This window comes from Amphichorda felina (assembly GCF_050947745.1).
Source record: "Amphichorda felina strain 45539 chromosome Unknown scaffold_1, whole genome shotgun sequence".
NCBI classification, from domain to species: domain Eukaryota; kingdom Fungi; phylum Ascomycota; class Sordariomycetes; order Hypocreales; family Bionectriaceae; genus Amphichorda; species Amphichorda felina.
Window position 1 is genome coordinate 4,286 of NW_028145049.1, and position 18,186 is coordinate 22,471.

Consider the following 18,186-nt stretch of genomic DNA (forward strand, 5'->3'; position numbering starts at 1 on the left):
TTATCTCCGTTCTCCCCCTATCATCTAATAAGAGAGTATCGACGAGAAGGGTATCCGTATCCTAGCAGCGCTTTATCATTATACCGCCTCTCTCTCTCTCTCTTTTATTTATCGCTTACTTAGGGTAGGCCCCCCCTTCCCCCGGTAGAGCTATCTTAGTAATTATTTTTTCGGCGAACCGTACTATAGTTCACCGCAGTATATAATCTGCCGCCCTTGGCTAACCAGGGCAGCTTACGTACGTATAGCCTCCCGGCAACCCGACGATATAGCGAGCCTAAGAGGCACGACGACGAGGGTAGAAACACAAATCCCCATTAACGTCCACGACCACGCCTATATCGCATACGAAAAGCATACTATCATACTCGCCGCGTCCCGCTATACCTACCCTACGAGTTATATCCGCCTCCGTACCCGGCAACCTCTAAGAACCCTACCCCCCCCTTCCCTCTTTCTATAAACTCTACTACCGTTCGTCGTAGTCTAATCGTCTCCTCGTCTATCGGAGAACCCTACTTACCCCCCTGCCTCTTCCCGCGAAATCGCCTACCTACTAAGGGTATAACGACGAGGGTAAAAATATAACTTAGTCTATTAGCGTTACGACCACGGCGCTATAATATACGAAAAGTATATTATCGTGCTCGCCGTATCCCGCTATACCTACCTACCGAGTTATATCCGCGTCCGCGCCCGGGAACCTCTAAGAACTCTACTCGCCCTATCTTAGTAAACTCTACCCCCTATCTTTACTAGCGCCGCGAACCCTAGAGTACGATCCTCGGCGAACTCTACTGCCGTTCGCCGCTATATAACGGTTAGGGTTATCTTTAATATTATCTTTAATATTACTTAGGTTATTAGCTAAATTAGCTAATTAGATATTATTATTAAAGAAAGGTATAACCTTTTTATTAATAGAAAAGGTACCTATTACCTTAGCTATATTTATAATATTAACTATAAGACCTAAAGGTATAATTATCTTAGATTATAGCGATAGCTATATTAAGGCTTTACCTTTTTTAGCCTATTAGGTAATAAAGCGAAGGTATATAAAAGAAATACTATAATAAATAAAGTAATAAATACCTTAAGATAAGGTAAATAAAGTAATTAAAGTAAAGGAATTAATATTAATAAAAGGTATTAGGTAATTAAATATTAAAGTTAAAGGTTATAAAGGTAATATAAAAGAAGGAAAAGATATATATAAAAGAAGTATTAGGGATATAATTAGAGGAAAGGTAATACCTAATAGATAAAAAAGGAGTTTATATTAGGCTAAATAAAGTAAAAAGCCTATAAATTATCTCTAGGTAAAAAAGGTAATATTAGTAATAAAAACTTAAAATAAAAGCTATAAGCTAAAAACTTAGTTAAGCGTAAAGCTTATATAGAATTTATTATATTATAGCTATTATCTACCTAAAATATATTAATAAAAGGATAAATAAACCGATATAATCCTAGAGATCTATTTATATTACTTAGGGTATTTTATATTAAAGGGTAAATAATACTATAATAAGATATAATAGATAAAATACTTAATCTATATATATAAATTAAGGTAAAAGTAGCTATATTATAATTAATAGGTATAAAAGGTATAATTAAGGGATTAAGAGTTTTATCTTTTATAATTAATATAAGATACTTAAAATTAAGGTATTAATAAATATTAATAAAAGAAAATATAATTAAATAATATAAAAAGAAAAAATATATAAGTTAATAAGCCTAAACTAAAAAAGAAATAATTATAATAAAAGAAAGGTAATTAAAAGGGTTAATATTATATTATCGCCTTATTAATAAGGTAGCCTTATTATTAAGTAAAACCTATAACTTCTCGATAAAACCTTAGTATCTAAGATAAATACCTTAAGGAGGGGGAAGATAAATATAATAGCTAAGGGTTACCTAAGTTATAGATAATAGACCTAAGCCTTAAGTCTAATTATATATAAGGTAATTATATAACTTATCTAAAAGCTTAAAAAAGCTTACTTAGTAAGCTTTAATCTTATAATATAATAAACCTATTATTATTATTATCTTACTTAGCTATCTAACCTTATTTTATATTATTTATTATAATATAATATCTTATTTATATTTTTATATTCTTAGGTTTTAATCTTAGTTTTCTTATAAAAGCTATAATAAGGGACCTATTATTTATAACTAATAATCTTAATAACTTAGCTAACTTAATAAATAAAGATATTATAACTTATTATATAGACTTAAAAGGTATTCTCTTATAAAAGTATCTTATTATATTTATACTAATTAATAATATAGATACTTTAGATCTATAAAGATATCTTATTATATTATAATCCTTTAAGGTTTATATAGCGTAATATATATACCTTATAGATAAGGTATATATATATTAGATATATAATTAGGTCTAGGGTATTATAGATCGGGATCTTATACCTCTTAACGCCTATATATTATATATCCTTAATTATAATAATATTTAGCTATTAATAATCTATAATTAATTATAGCTTTTTATTTTTTTAATATAAATATAATAAGATAACTTATTTTTAACTTAGATAATTAGATATATCTAATATATCTTTTAGTAAGTTTATCGTTAAGGTATTTATATAATATTTTAAGTTATTTTCTATTAAAGTTATAGATTTTATAGAGCTTAGTTATAATTCCTTCTTTAAGGTAAATTTTATAATCTTATTAGCTATTTTCTAATAACCTTATTTCTAATTTTTCTATAAATAACTTCTTATATTAATAATATTTAATAAAGATATATTTTATACTTTTATAATAATATTTCTAAGGGTTATATTTAATATTATAAAAAGTTATAAAGAATTAAAGAAAAAAAAGGTAAAAGTTAATCTTTTAAAGTATTATTATTATTATTATTATTATTATTATTATTATTATTATTATTATTATTATTATTATTATTATTATTATTATTATTATTATTATTATTATTATCATCTAGAGAATACTAAGGGTTACTAAATATTTAATTTTAATTTTAGAAGGTAATAAAGGAAAGAAAATAAGTAAAGATCGTAGAGTATAAGAGATATAAGGGGAAGCAGAAGGTAGCATAGAAGCGGTTTTTTAATAATAATATATACTTCTTATATATGCTTCTTATATATAACCCTAAGGTGCCAGTTATATACTAACCCGGAAGCTATATACTTTATAGGCTAGCAACGAGCTTCTCTCCCAGAGCCCTAATGCTATCCTGGAAGTCCTCCGGGCTATCAGCATCCCACGTAGCCCCATCCGCACCCGGGACAGCCTTGCTACCCTTAAAGCCGATATAAAGGACATCCTTATCATCGTGGCCGTTATCGCCGTTAAGGCCCTCGTCAGGGAAGCAGAGCTTAGCGAGTGCAATAGAGGCCTCTCCAGTAGAGGTATGGCCGTTAGTGTCTCCCCAGACACCGTAAAACTAATTTATGCCCGAGTTAATAAAGGCACTATGAAAGGACATGCCATGTAAACATAATCGGGGGAATACTAACCACTTGGTCGTTGCATACGACGGCCATGACACTCAGGGGCTCCATGCCCTCGTCCTGAGGCTCGAAAGAATCCTCATTGCCGAAGACGACATAGGAGTGGAGGTTCGCATCCAGGTCTTCAATGCCATACTCCTCGACAGTATCTTTGAAAGCCGTCTGGCCCTGGCCAGAGGGGTCGTTGGAGCAGTCTCCGGCAGAGTTATTGGCACCATCACAGTCGATATCCATGTTATCGTACTCATCTTCGCCCTTGAGGAAGATGACGCCATCTATGTCGCCACAGTAAGAGGCTCCCTCGTTATACTCCTCGGACAGCGCGTTATCGCAGCCGCCAGACTGGAAAAGTGTTAGCCGGGAATTCCATACTTGATGCAGCGCGTGGGTGATACGAACTAGGTGCTCATCGTAGATGGCCTTGAGGTTGGCGGGAAGATCATAAGCCAGGGCAACATGGCCAAGGGCAAGGACGGCGGGGATGGCAGAGCGCATGGTAACTGGATATCCGAGGAATTGAGCGAATTGATGAATTATTGGAGTCTTGTGTTTTGGATGGTGTTTATTTTGTCTCTAGTAGCGGGTTGGAAGAGCTGTATTTATACTTTCACAACACCATATAACCTAAATATGGGCAGCCTTACGAGTGTTAGACCATGGTGATCATAACCTTGCGTGGTATTGCATTTGAAGGATCGGGTGGACCGAATCAGGTCTCGTACGGGGTCCATACTAATTTGTCTCGCCGATACGAGGCGACCAAGCTGGGGATGAAATCCTTCGATTCCTTCCAATCCCCTATGGCTGTAGGGCAACCGTGCAGCTACGGAGCCTTCTCCGATTCTTAGAGGGCTAGATATATACAGAGGGACTTCCTCATAGCGCGGTTCCTTCCATCAAATAGTAGAGCAATAATTAATGTCGTGAAAGTACGGATACTCCGTACCCAATTCCTCAACGCTTGCCGGTGGGTACCGAGTTATTGGCAACCCAGTATCCTCCAGTACGTATACCTTTTGCTCCCTATTATCCCCTGACTGATCCCCAGAAAATCATTGCTAACGGTTTGATATACGGAGAATACTGCCTCTTGGGTACCATCTTGATTCAAAATAGGGGTCAAGTTTATGCAAGACTGCAGATCACAGCTGCCAAGACGGGTTCCCGTCCGAGATTACTTGCCACTGACACGCCACCTCTTCTCCGGGTATTACAAGGTAACGGAGTCAATTGTCATTCCTAGCTACGTTACGTGCATCTATCCAACTGAGACTGTCTCTGTATGGGGTTCCCGGAAGAGGCTCATGGCGCCACGTGATGGTAATGGGCTGACATTAAAGGGTAACCGCAGCACGTGGGAGGCCGTGGCATGGAGGGGGACAGCAAGAACCAGGATTAGCCTTATACTGAATCAAAGTGCTGACATGAGGAGCAGAGGAAACGGATCGGACGGTCGCGACTCGCGCTCATGCCCAGCCTTCCCCCATAGATGAGAAATGTACCTAGCTTAGACCCTGGCCGCGTAACTGGCAAGGAGCCCAAGGTTACTGTCATATGAACGTTATTGACAGAGAAAGAAGTATTATATTCAAAGGGTTCATGGAACTATATTGATGAGTGAACTTGACCTAACCACTGGGATAGTAAAAAGAAGAAAGTATTCTATTGGGGAGAGATATCGTTCCTAGCTTGAGTGTGCACCCGTATAGACCCCTATTGGCTATTTGTGTATTTGTTTGTTAATGGCGGTTTCTCTGGCTAATTTACAGTATTCCCCTTAAAAAATAAAAGATGGGAACAGCATCAAAGTTCCGAAAATTCTTGTCTGCACTAGCAATAGCCGTCAATAGTCTATATTTTCGGATTCCTCGAAGCATATATGTTATAGTCTACCCGTATATTAGTATTTAGAGAAATAGACGCTCGTGATTAAGTGTTCGTCATACCTGGCTGCCTCTGAACCTGTCCTGGCCGGCAAACATCCCGAATCCGGAAGGCAGTAGTCCTGGACGGAGTCCGGCACATCCACCAGGGATTATTCCCACCTTCCTATACGGTAGCGATATTCGCCCGCTAACCCGGAACTTCCGCTGGTCATCAAACTAGTTATGTAACAAGCGCATTAAACAATGGGGCATGCATGGAAAATTGGTTGCTTGGCAACAACACCGGACTGGACTAGCTGTGGGTGCTTGCGTGCCGTGTATCCGAGCGTCACGTCGCCCAGACCGGAACGCTTGGCCAGAGGCGACTGGGTGTGGTTGTCGTTATAATTATGAGTAGTATATAAAAGATGACAGTGACACAAGAGCTCTTATATATCGATCTGTAATGAATCGATGGGCCATTCATACACCTAAGCAGACATGCTACTATATCTACGTAGAGCTAACGGGTTCGAGTCGATCAGAGGCAATTACCACTTCTGCGGAGTAGCCGTAAGTACCTAGTATGCAGATGAGTCGCAGTGCAGATCAACTGGTCATTTCCAAGCGTCTGTGCTCGAACTAGTGCAGATTACGGATAGACGTGACCATATTAAGCATGCCCACCTTTCTAGTTATTACTAGACTTCATCTACGGAGTACTAAACTTAGAGTGATAAATACCTGCCCGAAAGCATAAAATTGATTACCCTGTAGACATAACGTTTTCTGGTGGTAGGTAAGGCAAATAGGCATATACTTAAGGAGTTGGGAGTCCCGGGATAGTGTCGTCTAGTTGGAAGGGTTTTCATAAGTGTTTTATTACCCTGTTTCCGTCTTATGCAGAGACGGCACCAGTTTATATGGGGGGATACGATTGGATTTATTTTCCCATCATCTTTGATCGGCCTTTAACTAAACGGAACCGTAAGACGTGTAGTGATCGTATCTACATACCAAAGCTTAAGCTATGAGTATATATGTGGGGTCAAATGCTGAGAGCCAGATTTGCCTTCACTCATTATAGACGCATTGAATTGCCTGTCATGGACCTTTGATGACGATGCAAATTAGAAATTTTGCCATCTGTAAAGCTTCAATGTACTTCAGAGAGCTCCCACCCGAGAGCTCCCATGACCATGCTTTGGTAGACCTCATGAGGCACTCATAAAAAGAGACCGAATTGCAAAGGCGAACTGATGTCGATCTAGTATGGGCTGTATAACTTAGTTGGAGTATCAAGCTTGGGACAGGTAATGCCTGAGCTAGTGGGAAACACGGGATCTAGTATGGTAGGTAGGACGACATAAAATATTGAAAGAATTCCGTGATCTTAACACTCATAACCTGCAGGTTCCTATGACATTATAGCTGAATCCAGAGACTGCATCGAGGTTCCGTAACATGTTGGTCCATGTTTGGTATGCCGTGGTGGTATTGTCGCGCCGGCGATCGCCAACTGCCTAAAACCAACCATCGTATTCGTGGCCATCAACGCGACAGCCGCGGGCTTACCTTTCCCCGCCACCATCCCTGTCACCTACCTACTAACATGCGAAGGTTGTCCTCCCCGTTTCCACTGCGCCAGCCTCAGTGCCTCAGCATGGAAACCTGCAGTTCGCTTCTTGTGCCTCGGCTGATCAAGTCATCGAGGGTGACACACCTGGCCGCAGCGGGGGCGAGGGAATTGAAGACCGCCATGACTCGCGAGTTAGCCCAGTGGGAGATTTATGGTATAGAATCTACGGGAGCAAGATGACGTCCTTGATGTCGGGGATGTATGCAACGTCGGACAGATGTGGCCAGGGCTTCCAAAGACATCAGAAGAATACTCATTGCTACACCTGGTCTAACGACGGAACACGGATCTTCTCTGGAGATCCATCGTATATACTATGGATGTTCAATTTGTACGTAACGTATACCAAGTCGCTGGCGTCGGTCCTTTTGTGTATGACATGTGATGATGTTGGTTGGAGTGTATGACCATTTGTCAACGCCGAGGTACTAATAAGGCGCGGAAACTTTCCGCCTCACTTCCCCTCAAGGTCCCCAGACGGGATGATTTTATAAATGCATCTATCCATCTGGGGTAGTATTTCAAAGACATCGCTGAGCCGTTGCAATGTCGTCAGCTACTACAGGCTTTTTCCAGCAAGTCCCCTCGGTGCCGGCGCAGTACGGTTCTACTCACAGCGACGATGACATCCTCCCTCGCATTTTAGCTTTATATCTCCCCCAGCCTTTTCCGGCCCAGATCAACGATATTCTGCAGAAGACTGCCCGCGATAGCATTGCGCCGTCCACTTTGCGCCATGTTGTCGATGCGGAAACGAGTACCCCAACGCTTCACACGCTGGATACGTTTGGCCGCGAGAATGGAGTCGACCCTCTTCACACGACCAACGGGTGGGAGCGCCTGAAGGACATTGGCATCCGCGCAGGATCTGTTGCGCTCGGATACTCGCTTCCAGATGAGGGCCCCGCCTCTTTCAACAGGAGAATTGCCCAATTCGCCGTCAATTATCTCTGGTCGCCCTCTGCCGCGCTCGTCACTTGTCCGGCAGCCATGACCGATGGCGCGGCTATGCTGCTCGGCCGTCACTTGAAAGATGCTGACGGAGACCAACCGGGAAGATCTGGGGTGTTTTCAAGAGCTAGGGAGCGACTCATAACGTTTGACCCGGCCCAGGCCTGGACTAGCGGTCAATGGATGACCGAGCGAACGGGTGGGAGCGATGTGAGCGAAACCGAAACGGCTGCTGTCAGGCTCAGTCAAGCGGATATGGAGCGAGAGAGGCAGGAATTCGGAAGCGACCAAGACGGCGCTGATGAGGCCTTGGGCCCGTGGAAAATTGATGGCTTCAAATGGTTTTCCAGCGCTACCGACGCCGATATCGTGGTCATGCTTGCAAGGACACCGAAAGGCCTAAGTGCATTCTACGCGCCGATGAAGCGCATGAGGAAGGAAGAAGCGGTGATGAATGGGGTCAGGATCACACGGCTGAAAGATAAACTCGGCACAAAGGCATTGCCAACGGCTGAACTGGAGATCAAAGGCATGCGTGGTTGGCTCATTGGCCAAGAGGGAAAGGGCGTCAAGGAGATCAGCACTATCCTGAATACGACGAGACTCTGGACCGCGATTGGATCTGTCGCCGGTTGGGCGAGAGGACTGGCCGTCGCCAGGGCTTTCGCGCGTGTTCGCACAGTCCGGGGGAAGCTCCTGGTGGACAATGCACAGCACGTTCGATGGATGGCGGATGAGACGGTAAAATTACATGCTGCTGCTCATTTTGCCTTCCTCGGAGCCGCACTCAACGGTATTGCTGAGAGCGGGCCTGCTGTGAATAAAGGCACCGTCGCAGAAGGGTTCCTTCCCTCAACCCATGCCGAAGCGCAGCTCTTACTTCGAGCTCTGACTCCGGTCATGAAGGCCCAATGCAGCGTCGCTTCTGTACATGGCCTCAGGGCATGCATGGAGAGCCTCGGTGGTGTCGGGTACTGTGAAAACAATGGCGATGGCGGAATTTTCAATCTGGCACGCCTTTATAGGGACGTCAATGTCAACCCCATTTGGGAAGGCACCGTCTCGGTCATGTCCGAGGATGTCGTCCGGGTCCTGAAAGGCAACGGCGGTTCTGCTACATTGCAGGCGTTGGATAAGTTTGTCGGCTGTCTCTTGCACCATTGTCGTCCAGGCTCTGAACTGTGGCGGGCGCCTATCGAATCTGAATGGAGGAAATTGAGCCAACTTGTCCAAACCACGGGCGCAGCTGACCTGCTCTACAGTGGCCGAACTTTGCTCCATTCGATGGAATCGGTCTTCACTGCCTCTCTTTTAATGTATAATGCAAGCGCTACCAATGACCAGGTGGATGAAGAAGTGGCCAGAAGGTGGGTCGAAACAAGATTCCCAGGTGCGGGCAAGGCTACAAGCATAGTCCAGTCTGAGACCAGGAAGCTTGATGATGCCATTTTCTTGGGCGCATCCTCACAAATGAAGGCGCATTTATAAGTCGGGTGGTCGGACTGTCTTCTAGCACTATGCAGGCGACATAATTAAGTAATCTAACTCTTCTCCTAGCGATGTCCTCAACAAGACAAGTCAGACACGGTCAAGATCTTCAGTGCCAATATATTACGCTGTCACATACCTTTGCTCAGTACATATAGCACAACAATTTTGGAACAACCACCGGCCTAACCGCATTGAAGAGCTTGATTAATTGCGGCATCTACCAGATCTTGCCGAAACCCTGGGGCTCGGCCTAGAATCGAGCACGCAGTGCATAGACCTAGATGCAGTCAGTCAGCATCTCAAAGTTCTTCACGGTGCTTAGATGCTTCACTTATCCTTACGTTCGAGGAAGGAGTTTGTGTCAAAATACAGCTGGGTTGTTCCACCCGAGCTACTTCCACCGCCGATATTTCCAATTTCTTGATGTGGGCCATCGGAAGTGGCAGTCTCCCGGCTCCGGCTTGGGGTTGAGGGAGACGGAGTACATGACCTCGCGGATTCATGAAGCGACGTGGGACTTTCTCGCTGAACAGAAATAACAGACGAATGGGGCTGTGGATAGATACCTCGCTCTTTGAGATAGCCCTCAACCTCGCGAGAATCAAGCCAGATTCCTCCATATCCCATCCGGTCAAGAACTTCCGCATAAGATTCTTCATCGTATCCTGGTGTATCACGACGCGCCACACCCAATATTCGCTTTGGCAGACGTAGATTTGAAGGAATCTCTGGATCGCCGGCGTCATTTCTCCAGGGGGAATGCTGTCCTGCCCCGCCGATGCAGTAAAATGGGAGACCGAACAATTCTAAACATTGCCCAGCATTAGCATGGAGTAGTTTTTGAAAGTAAGGTTTCATTTTCTTTCTATCCTTGAAACAAGGGACCAGGCGGAATGTGCGAAAGACGGATTGCGGGTCGGACTTTGGATCGTCAAACACCCTGTATGCAAGCTCCAAGGAGCGGCGTTGAATCCGCCGAGCAAAGCTGGTTTCCATATAGCTATATGTGCTCGGCGGTGTCAGAGGTGTCGGCACGGAAAATCTCCAGGTTAATGGGTCATTGCACGGCCATAACACATGGTGTGCATCACCACAGGAATTGTATCGGGCAATACCCGCGCCAGTCTCAGCATCGTGAGATACAGAATAACCGAAGACTTGCCCGACATCGCATGTGACTCGCGAATTGCTCTGCGATACGTTGGGTCCTGGAGATATTAAGTGAGGAGAGTCGCGGGATGATGACATGAGATTTTGAGATGGCAGTCGGTTGTCGAAGAATTGGGTAGTGCTCTCATGGATCATTGTCGCGAATTTAGGTTCACGCATTATGAACCTAGACTTGATGGCTTCCTCGCAAATTGCAAAGAAGGACTTCTCCATGAGCTTGTGCTTCGCTGTGAGGTCTGCATGAGCTACTTCGAGGGTGCGGATTTTATTGTCTCTTCGCAAGCGGTACGTGCGCTGGGCACTCCGAACCTGCTCGCGTCGAAGCTGGTGACGTTGAATGCTGTCAGATGCTACTTGGAAAGCCCATCAACATGTGACCGGGATTATGCGTACCTCTTCAGATCGGTCGCTGGCTCCTGTCGTCTTCGGTCGGCCACGTCGCCGTCCAGTAGCGCCGCGCACACTGCTCACGCCTGGCATGGCCTGCGATCCTGCGATTCTGCGTTGTGGACGACAGAGGTCGAATGGATGAAATCACAAGAAATAGTGAGAATCCGGCTATCGCTGCCAGTGGAGTCGGGGTGGATGGATTACCTTGCGGGATGGATGGGACTGCTTCGACTGTGCCACGAGGCGACGAAACCTTGGACAACAAAGTGTGACAGGCCCTGCTCCGCAGTAATACTCCGTACTTGGTACGTATCCGTACTTCGGACTGCATCCCCCCTATTTGTGGAGTCTGTCCCCAAGCGGCCAACCACCAATCCATCAACGCCCGTGCCGCGGTTCGCATATTTCTGATTACGCTATCGAGCTCGGCTTCACAATTCAGAAACTTCAATAATACGATAGGGCTTCGCCCAATATTCCAATGGTATAAAGGCGTCCGGGTACTCTATAGCCAGGTTCACCATAATTATCACGCATCCATATAGTCCCAATCCGTCCCTGTCACCATGCTATTCAGTTATTTCAACACCGCAGTAGCGGTGGTGATGATCTCCCTTTCCGCCCATCTTTATGCTGTGAGACGACTACGGCATAGTCGAGCGCAGAAAATATCCCACGACTTCGGATCACCTGGGCGCTCGCTCTCGAGCATGACCTTGAAAGAAGCATACGCCATTATCGACGTCTTGCAGACACTGGAGTTCCCCACCGCATTTGAGAAGGCGAGAGCATATGCATTGCTGAAAGTATGCGTCACCTAAATATCGTCGGAGTTGTCCCTGGAAAGATGATTTGCTGACGTTGAGCCTGGAAGACTGGAGGAATACCTACCATATCTAAGCTCCTTATGGCAACTGGACAGAGCTCCCAGAAGAATGCACCGAAGCGGGCCGTCGATACCAACATCCTGCTCATGGAAGCTCAGACTAATCATGTCGAGTCGGACCGATATCTTCGAGCAATCGCACGAATGAACTACTTGCACGAACGTTATCGGAAAGCCGGCAAAATATTGGGCGACGACATGTTGCACACGCTCGGTTCTGGGATGACAGAGATCATTCGGTTTGTGAACGACTACGAGTGGAGGCAGCTTACCGATGTGGAACTGTGTGCCCTTGGAGTATGGCATAGGGCACTGGGGGATGCGATGAAAGTCCCCTACACAGCGTTGCCCTCCCACGACGAAGGATGGGCAGATGGTCTCCAGTTTGCACGGGAGCTTGGACACTGGGTAGTTCAATATGAGGCCAGAGTGGCAGTCAATACGCCTTCAAATTCAGCCTTTGTCGATCGATATATGGAGGCCAAGACGGGCCGGGTGCGTCCAGTCTTCAAGTCTTTACTAAGGCAAATTGTGTCGGCAGACCTGGATGACACGATGCGGGAAAGCATGGGGTAAGTTTAATCTGATTGAGTCATCTTGCCTAGTATTAATATTGCCCTTCAAGATTGCCCAAGACCAGCTTTCCCCTACTCTTTTTCATTCGTCTTGTCCAGATGTGCCGAAGACTCGGGTTGCGATATCTTTGCCGCCCTAGGCCCTCGACCGGTACCCGTCGACGACTCCAGGAATATCCCAATCCTGAAACCGGCCTTTACAATTTTAGGCATGGATATACTGAACCTTGGTACATCCGAGATTCCCATCCGAGGCAATCAGATCCTAGCAAGTATCGTGCTGCAGGGTATAGCTTGGATGGGGTTGGGCCGCTTTCCCAGGAAGGGAAGGGAATAGCAGAGATGGATGTGACGGTGAAATTCCTCAAAAGTTATGATAGAACGGGGTGCCCTTTTGCATAAGGTATCAGAAAGAATTTATCTTTATGACAGGGTAACAAACTATCTTTCATAAGTGAGAATGCTACGTAAAGCAAGGCCGATGTCAAGAGTATGATATCGCCCGCGTTTCAATAAGGCGGCCCTTACACATAATGGTATCAGAGGCAGCTCTCGCAGTCAAAGGCAGGACACAGAATTAGCCACATCATCATCGTCAGAAATCCATCGGTTGCATGCTTTTCATGGATTGTAGTAGTACCATGCCAGATGCCACATGCGAGATAGTAAAATATTCATACTATTCGCAGTTTTATTCAACCATTGACACACACACTTGTCTCAAGCGCCGTTGCTGATCAGGCTCCAAAACAGGAGTCCCGCCTCCTTGTGATCATGAGTATACCAATTCCACATGCTTGCCCCTCGTGCCTTGGTTTTCCGGTGTTTAGTGACCATGTTTCACCGTGTGGGGATCCCAAGGTTCATCTACCAGGTTGTGGTCAGTCTGTTATTTTTCTGTCTACGAATAATAAACTCACCTCGGTACGGGCTCTGTAGCAATCCGTCATAGATGGAGTAGCTACGATCTTCGGCCCATTCCATCACTTTAGTAAAGTCGACGCACACATGCTGCATCCCGGCGACCACATTTGGCTCGTCTTGTTCTGGCAGCCACTCGTATGTGTATAATGCCATGTCTCCCTGGCATATAAGGGCTTGGCGCAGGCTAGACAGTTCGTAAGTCTGGTGTCCGATATGGTAAAGTCCACTACTGCTTGCACCGAGGGAAACGTACTTTTCAATGCAGTGATCCATGTGAGTGCTGATGCCGCCCGGAACTGGCGGCTTGTACATCTCCCAGGTGTCGGGATAAGCCTCAGGAAAGACATATTGGCGTATTGTTTTCTAGAGTCACAAGTGTGAGCTTCAGCATTCCATCCAGAGAGCAACAATGGACGGGCCTTGGGCTTACCAGGCAGTGCAGCCCATGAAATACCGTAGGCATGCCATGGAGATCTCCCGTGCCGTCATTCAGTTCGACAGAACTGAAGTTGGATGACTTCCGTGCCTCATCAGCGTGGACTCGTACATTCATGTCTTGATATATGCTCTTGTCAGCACTTGTGCAACTCCTTCACCTGGGATAGAAAATCACACGTTTTAACAAGCCACTCCATGCGTCATCAAGCTCTGGCCTTGGCAATCCTTTGAATTTCATATTCTCTGGATTCTGCACTTCGAAAGTGTCATCCAAACTCTGAAGTTGGAGTTTGAACCCATCTTTGGTGACAGCTTCAATCTGTCAGCATTTCGTCGCCCCTCGTGAACCATCAAGTTAAAATTCATACGATTCGTTGGTAACTTGGGCAATTGCCGCGAGCCTTGACTGTACCCAAGGCTGTATGTTGCAGGGAGAAGGCAGAGGGTGATGAACTGAAATATGAATAAGATCTTGACTAGCTTGCTAGTAGGCCTCTTCTGTAAAAGCTCGGCTTCGTCTTTCTCGATTAGAGGATCACTTAGGTCATCGGCCGACATGATGGTAGTCTGCTTGTTCTAGTGTAAGCAAAGATCAAATGGCTTTACGAGACTCTGGAAAAATTGAGGGCTGTCTTGAGGGTGTAAAATGCGAGGATGGGAGGAGAACCTGCCGCACAGCCGTTTCATAGGAGTACGCCAAGATTATTTTTCAGTTATCTTACATACCAAGAGCTTGGTCATCTATACCTTCCTAAAGCAGGATATTGTTGTGCCACACCAACCGTTATCGTGCAATGTACTTTGCCTCGCTGGTGCAGAATATCGATGTGCCACAGGTGCCGGCTATGCCACTTATGGTGCAATGTGCTGTGCCACAGGTGTCGGCCATAACCGCTTACGGTACAATGCAGAAAACTGCTATACCATAGGTTCCGGAAATACCAACCGCTTGCCGTGCAATATGGTCAGCCAGCTTTACCTTCCTAAAGCACGACAGCAGGAAAGTGCTGTGCCATAGGAGAGCAGATCATAAGTGCTTTTCGTGTAGTACAGCCAGAATGCTGTATGATGTTTACCTTCCTGAAGCAGGACATCGCTATGCGACAGAAACATGGGATAAGCTCTCATCACGGGGTAGCAAGCTTTACCTTCCTAAAATATGACAGCATCATGCTGGAGAATAAGTTAACTGGGCTATAGTAGACATGGTGTTGAGCGTTGTCAGCCTCAGGCATATGCCCTTTGTACCAAGATGGTGCCCCCGCATTAAGAACACCTAAAGAGGAATGTGACATTAATATCGCTTGCATTAAGCCTAATGAATGGGACTAGATAGTGCGGGGAGTATGATATGCCTTGTCCATCGGTATGAGAAGAGAATATAAAAGGGCTGAAGCAGGCCAACTCTATACCATCCAGAACAAGTACGACATCAAATTATATCTATAGCTCCATCTCTCTTACTTCTACAATCTTCACTCGCATCAACTATGAAGAGCACTTTCATCGCCTTTATCGCCCTCGCCATGGCCAACACGGCCATGGCTGCTCCGGTTCATGACCCCGCCAAACGAGAGGCCGCTGTAAGCCACTTTTCAGAACCCGATATTCAGTCGAATGAAACACAATTCCCTGTTCTTGGTCTTTAGTCGATTTTGCGCAGCAATTTTATACAAATCACTATTATCAAGTCACAAGACTGACTTGGAAAATTATAGGACGCCGAAGATGCTTCACTCGGCTGGGGTGCCTGGACAGATAAAGCCCCCGAGAACGTTCAAGACAAGTCGAAGAGGGCCCCCGACGATGTCGAAGATGCTTCACTCAGCTGGGGTGCCTGGGGAGCTAAAGCCCCCGAGGACGTTAAAGACAAGTCGAAGAGGGCCCCCGACGTCGAAGATGCTTCACTCAGCTGGGGTGCCTGGACAGATAAAGCCCCCGAGGACGTTGAAGACAAGTCGAAGAGGGCCCCCGACGTCGAAGATGCTTCACTCAGCTGGGGTGCCTGGACAGATAAAGCCCCCAAGGACGTTAAAGACAAGTCGAAGAGGGCCCCCGACGATGTCGAAGATGCTTCACTCAGTTGGGGTGCCTGGGGAGCTAAAGCCCCCGAGAAACGTTAAACAGGTCGCATTTCGTAAGGTGGCCAAGTGAAAGAGGGGTCCCTAGGGTGTCAAAGATGCTTCACTCAATTGGGTTGTCTAGGGAAAGATATGAAAACGCCTAGGCAACGAAGCGTGGTCTGTCATAAATGAGCTTAGTATCTGATGGGTGAGTGCACTCTGCTGGTGCGTATGATATAAGAGATTTCCGCAGTTATGATAGCCATTCCCCCCCTCACCTTATACCGCTAGCTACTTCTGTCACCACCTTTAAGTCTCTTAATTTAAGGGGGTGACGTATTTAAACCGTGGCATCTTAGCTATGTTACCATCTATCAACGTACGGCTAGCTTTGAACTCCAACATAAGGGTGACATATGCCGACGTGAACAGTTCAAGGGCAGCAGGCACAATAGTGTTAAATTCAACGTTTTTTATCATCGAGATATCCCACGCTGCTAGGCTTTCGCGTAGTGAGGAGGCCCAGGTATCACCCGCCCAACCACCCTCATCAGCCTGCATAATGACCATACATTGGAAGCTCTCTGGGAAGACCCATCCCTTGTAACATCTAAGGATTGCCTTGGTAACAAGAGCAGCCCAAGATATGTCGTATAAGTTTCATTGAGGATGATGGCCCAGTTTTAAATCTGTCTCAAGTCCAATTAGGGAATTCTGACCTCCGTCTCAAAATCGTTTCGATGAATTTGAATCATATCATTGTGACTATGACTTCGGTGGTAGGATTGTTTACTGGCTCCATTGGACTTTGAACTCGCTAAAATCGACCTTCAATGCGTCCTTTGCAGCCTTGTCTGGCCTCGCAGCCAAGGGGCTGACGTCCAAGACCCAGTCACCTTCGTCCTCGTCGGCAAAAAGCCAGCATACCTCCCTCAAAGGGATCCTCTCCTTGATGTTCCCATCCTGGTCCAGTACAAGGCGGTGCACCCAAGCCTTCGTACCCCCTGCGCCGCCGTCCCGGAAGACCTCGATCGTCACACTCTTTAATCCTTCCGTCGCCACCGGGTAGAGGCTCATATCGGCGTACCGGTCGCAGGTAACGGTGCTCAGATGGGGGCGGCTGTCGTAGAGCTCGACACCCGTCTTGATCCACCTGCTGTTCGGTGGCCCGGTTTCCGAAGACCGGCGCGGCACCAACAGTACGCCGGACTGATCGTAGAGGTTCGCCCAGTCAGCCCAAAAGGTGACACGGACGGAGAGGAAGGACTTGAGTGGCCCAGAGTTGGTGTGGACGCTCGGGACTACGGATGCGCATGTGAGCACGGCACGCAGGTAAGCGGGGAGATTGGGTATTTTGCTAACTGTTCCACGCATTGCGACCGGGCTTTCGCCAGATGTCGGTGCCAGGACCGGCCTCGACGGTGAACGAGGGTGTGCTGTTCTGCCTGCTTGCCATGTTTGGTATGAGACGACGATGATATATGTGGGCGTGGTGTGTACGATGATGTTATGCTGTGCCGTACTGTGAGAGACTGATTGGCACCGAGGTTTCTAGTAGTGCTTGACGTCGGGTTATATTTATCGGACGCTGTTTGGAGTGTTGGTTATTTGAGACTGTGCCACGAGCTCAGCGACAGACTTACCCTGGAGCCAGCACAAGGTAAGACATGGTGGAGCTTTTCTGTAGCAACAGTATCAGGTAATTAACTCGCCTTCCAGGGCGATTAGCCGCTGATCATGGCCCCCCGTCAAGGTCACCAATAACATGTGCAGGGCACTGCAGGCCTATGGATCTAGTAGTAGTGTGATACCATGAGGGCAAAACATGTATTGGATTGCCCCTCATCCAAGTCCCTCATCCAAGTCCCCGCCCCGACAAGCTCCAACCTTTGCTGGTGGGGGTCACGAACGAAAACAGCGACGGATCTGCGGCGAGCAACTCCCCGTACCCAGGTAGTGCTGACGACCTGACTACCTAATCGAGCAGGGTCGGCCCGACACGCTACAGTGGGTCGTTGAGACGAAGTTGTACATAGTACTCCGTAAGTTAAGATAACTACGGATACACCTCATCACTGTTGGGGAATCATGGACCGGGGTGATGCCAGGGAGTCTGGGTTACCCGATTGACGTCTGACATGCACGCAGCTAGCAACGACAAGTACGAGTAGTCTCTCGAAACAGCCCATTCGCCTCTTGAACCGCTAATAACACGCACAAGAAGGAGCCTAGGCCTTAGTTGCTAACGACGAATCGATCCG

General features: G+C 46.2%; 4 protein-coding genes across 4 annotated transcripts; 2 read left to right on the plus strand and 2 right to left on the minus strand.

Annotated features, from left to right (window-relative positions):
* Nucleotides 1-3,211: 3,211 nt before the first annotated feature.
* ACO1O0_000001 (fungal chitosanase of glycosyl hydrolase group 75-domain-containing protein) lies at nt 3,212-4,028 on the minus strand (the record flags this gene model as incomplete). Its single annotated transcript, XM_083189507.1, has 3 exons — nt 3,212-3,466; nt 3,540-3,875; nt 3,906-4,028. 3 exons carry the CDS (start codon nt 4,026-4,028, stop codon nt 3,212-3,214), a joined length of 714 nt encoding a protein of 237 aa, XP_083053366.1.
* Nucleotides 4,029-7,583: 3,555 nt separating this feature from the next.
* On the plus strand, nt 7,584-9,303 carry ACO1O0_000002 (uncharacterized protein; the record flags this gene model as incomplete). Its single annotated transcript, XM_083189508.1, has 2 exons — nt 7,584-9,096; nt 9,251-9,303. 2 exons carry the CDS (start codon nt 7,584-7,586, stop codon nt 9,301-9,303), a joined length of 1,566 nt encoding a protein of 521 aa, XP_083053367.1.
* A 6,085-nt stretch (nt 9,304-15,388) lies between these two features.
* On the plus strand, nt 15,389-15,985 carry ACO1O0_000003 (uncharacterized protein; the record flags this gene model as incomplete). The annotated part of the gene is made up of 2 exons (XM_083189509.1): nt 15,389-15,445; nt 15,581-15,985. The coding sequence occupies 2 exons, from the start codon at nt 15,389-15,391 to the stop codon at nt 15,983-15,985; spliced, it is 462 nt and encodes a 153-aa protein (XP_083053368.1).
* A 729-nt stretch (nt 15,986-16,714) lies between these two features.
* On the minus strand, nt 16,715-17,381 carry ACO1O0_000004 (uncharacterized protein; the record flags this gene model as incomplete). The annotated part of the gene is made up of 2 exons (XM_083189510.1): nt 16,715-17,226; nt 17,288-17,381. The coding sequence occupies 2 exons, from the start codon at nt 17,379-17,381 to the stop codon at nt 16,715-16,717; spliced, it is 606 nt and encodes a 201-aa protein (XP_083053369.1).
* Between the last annotated feature and the right edge of the window lie 805 nt (nt 17,382-18,186).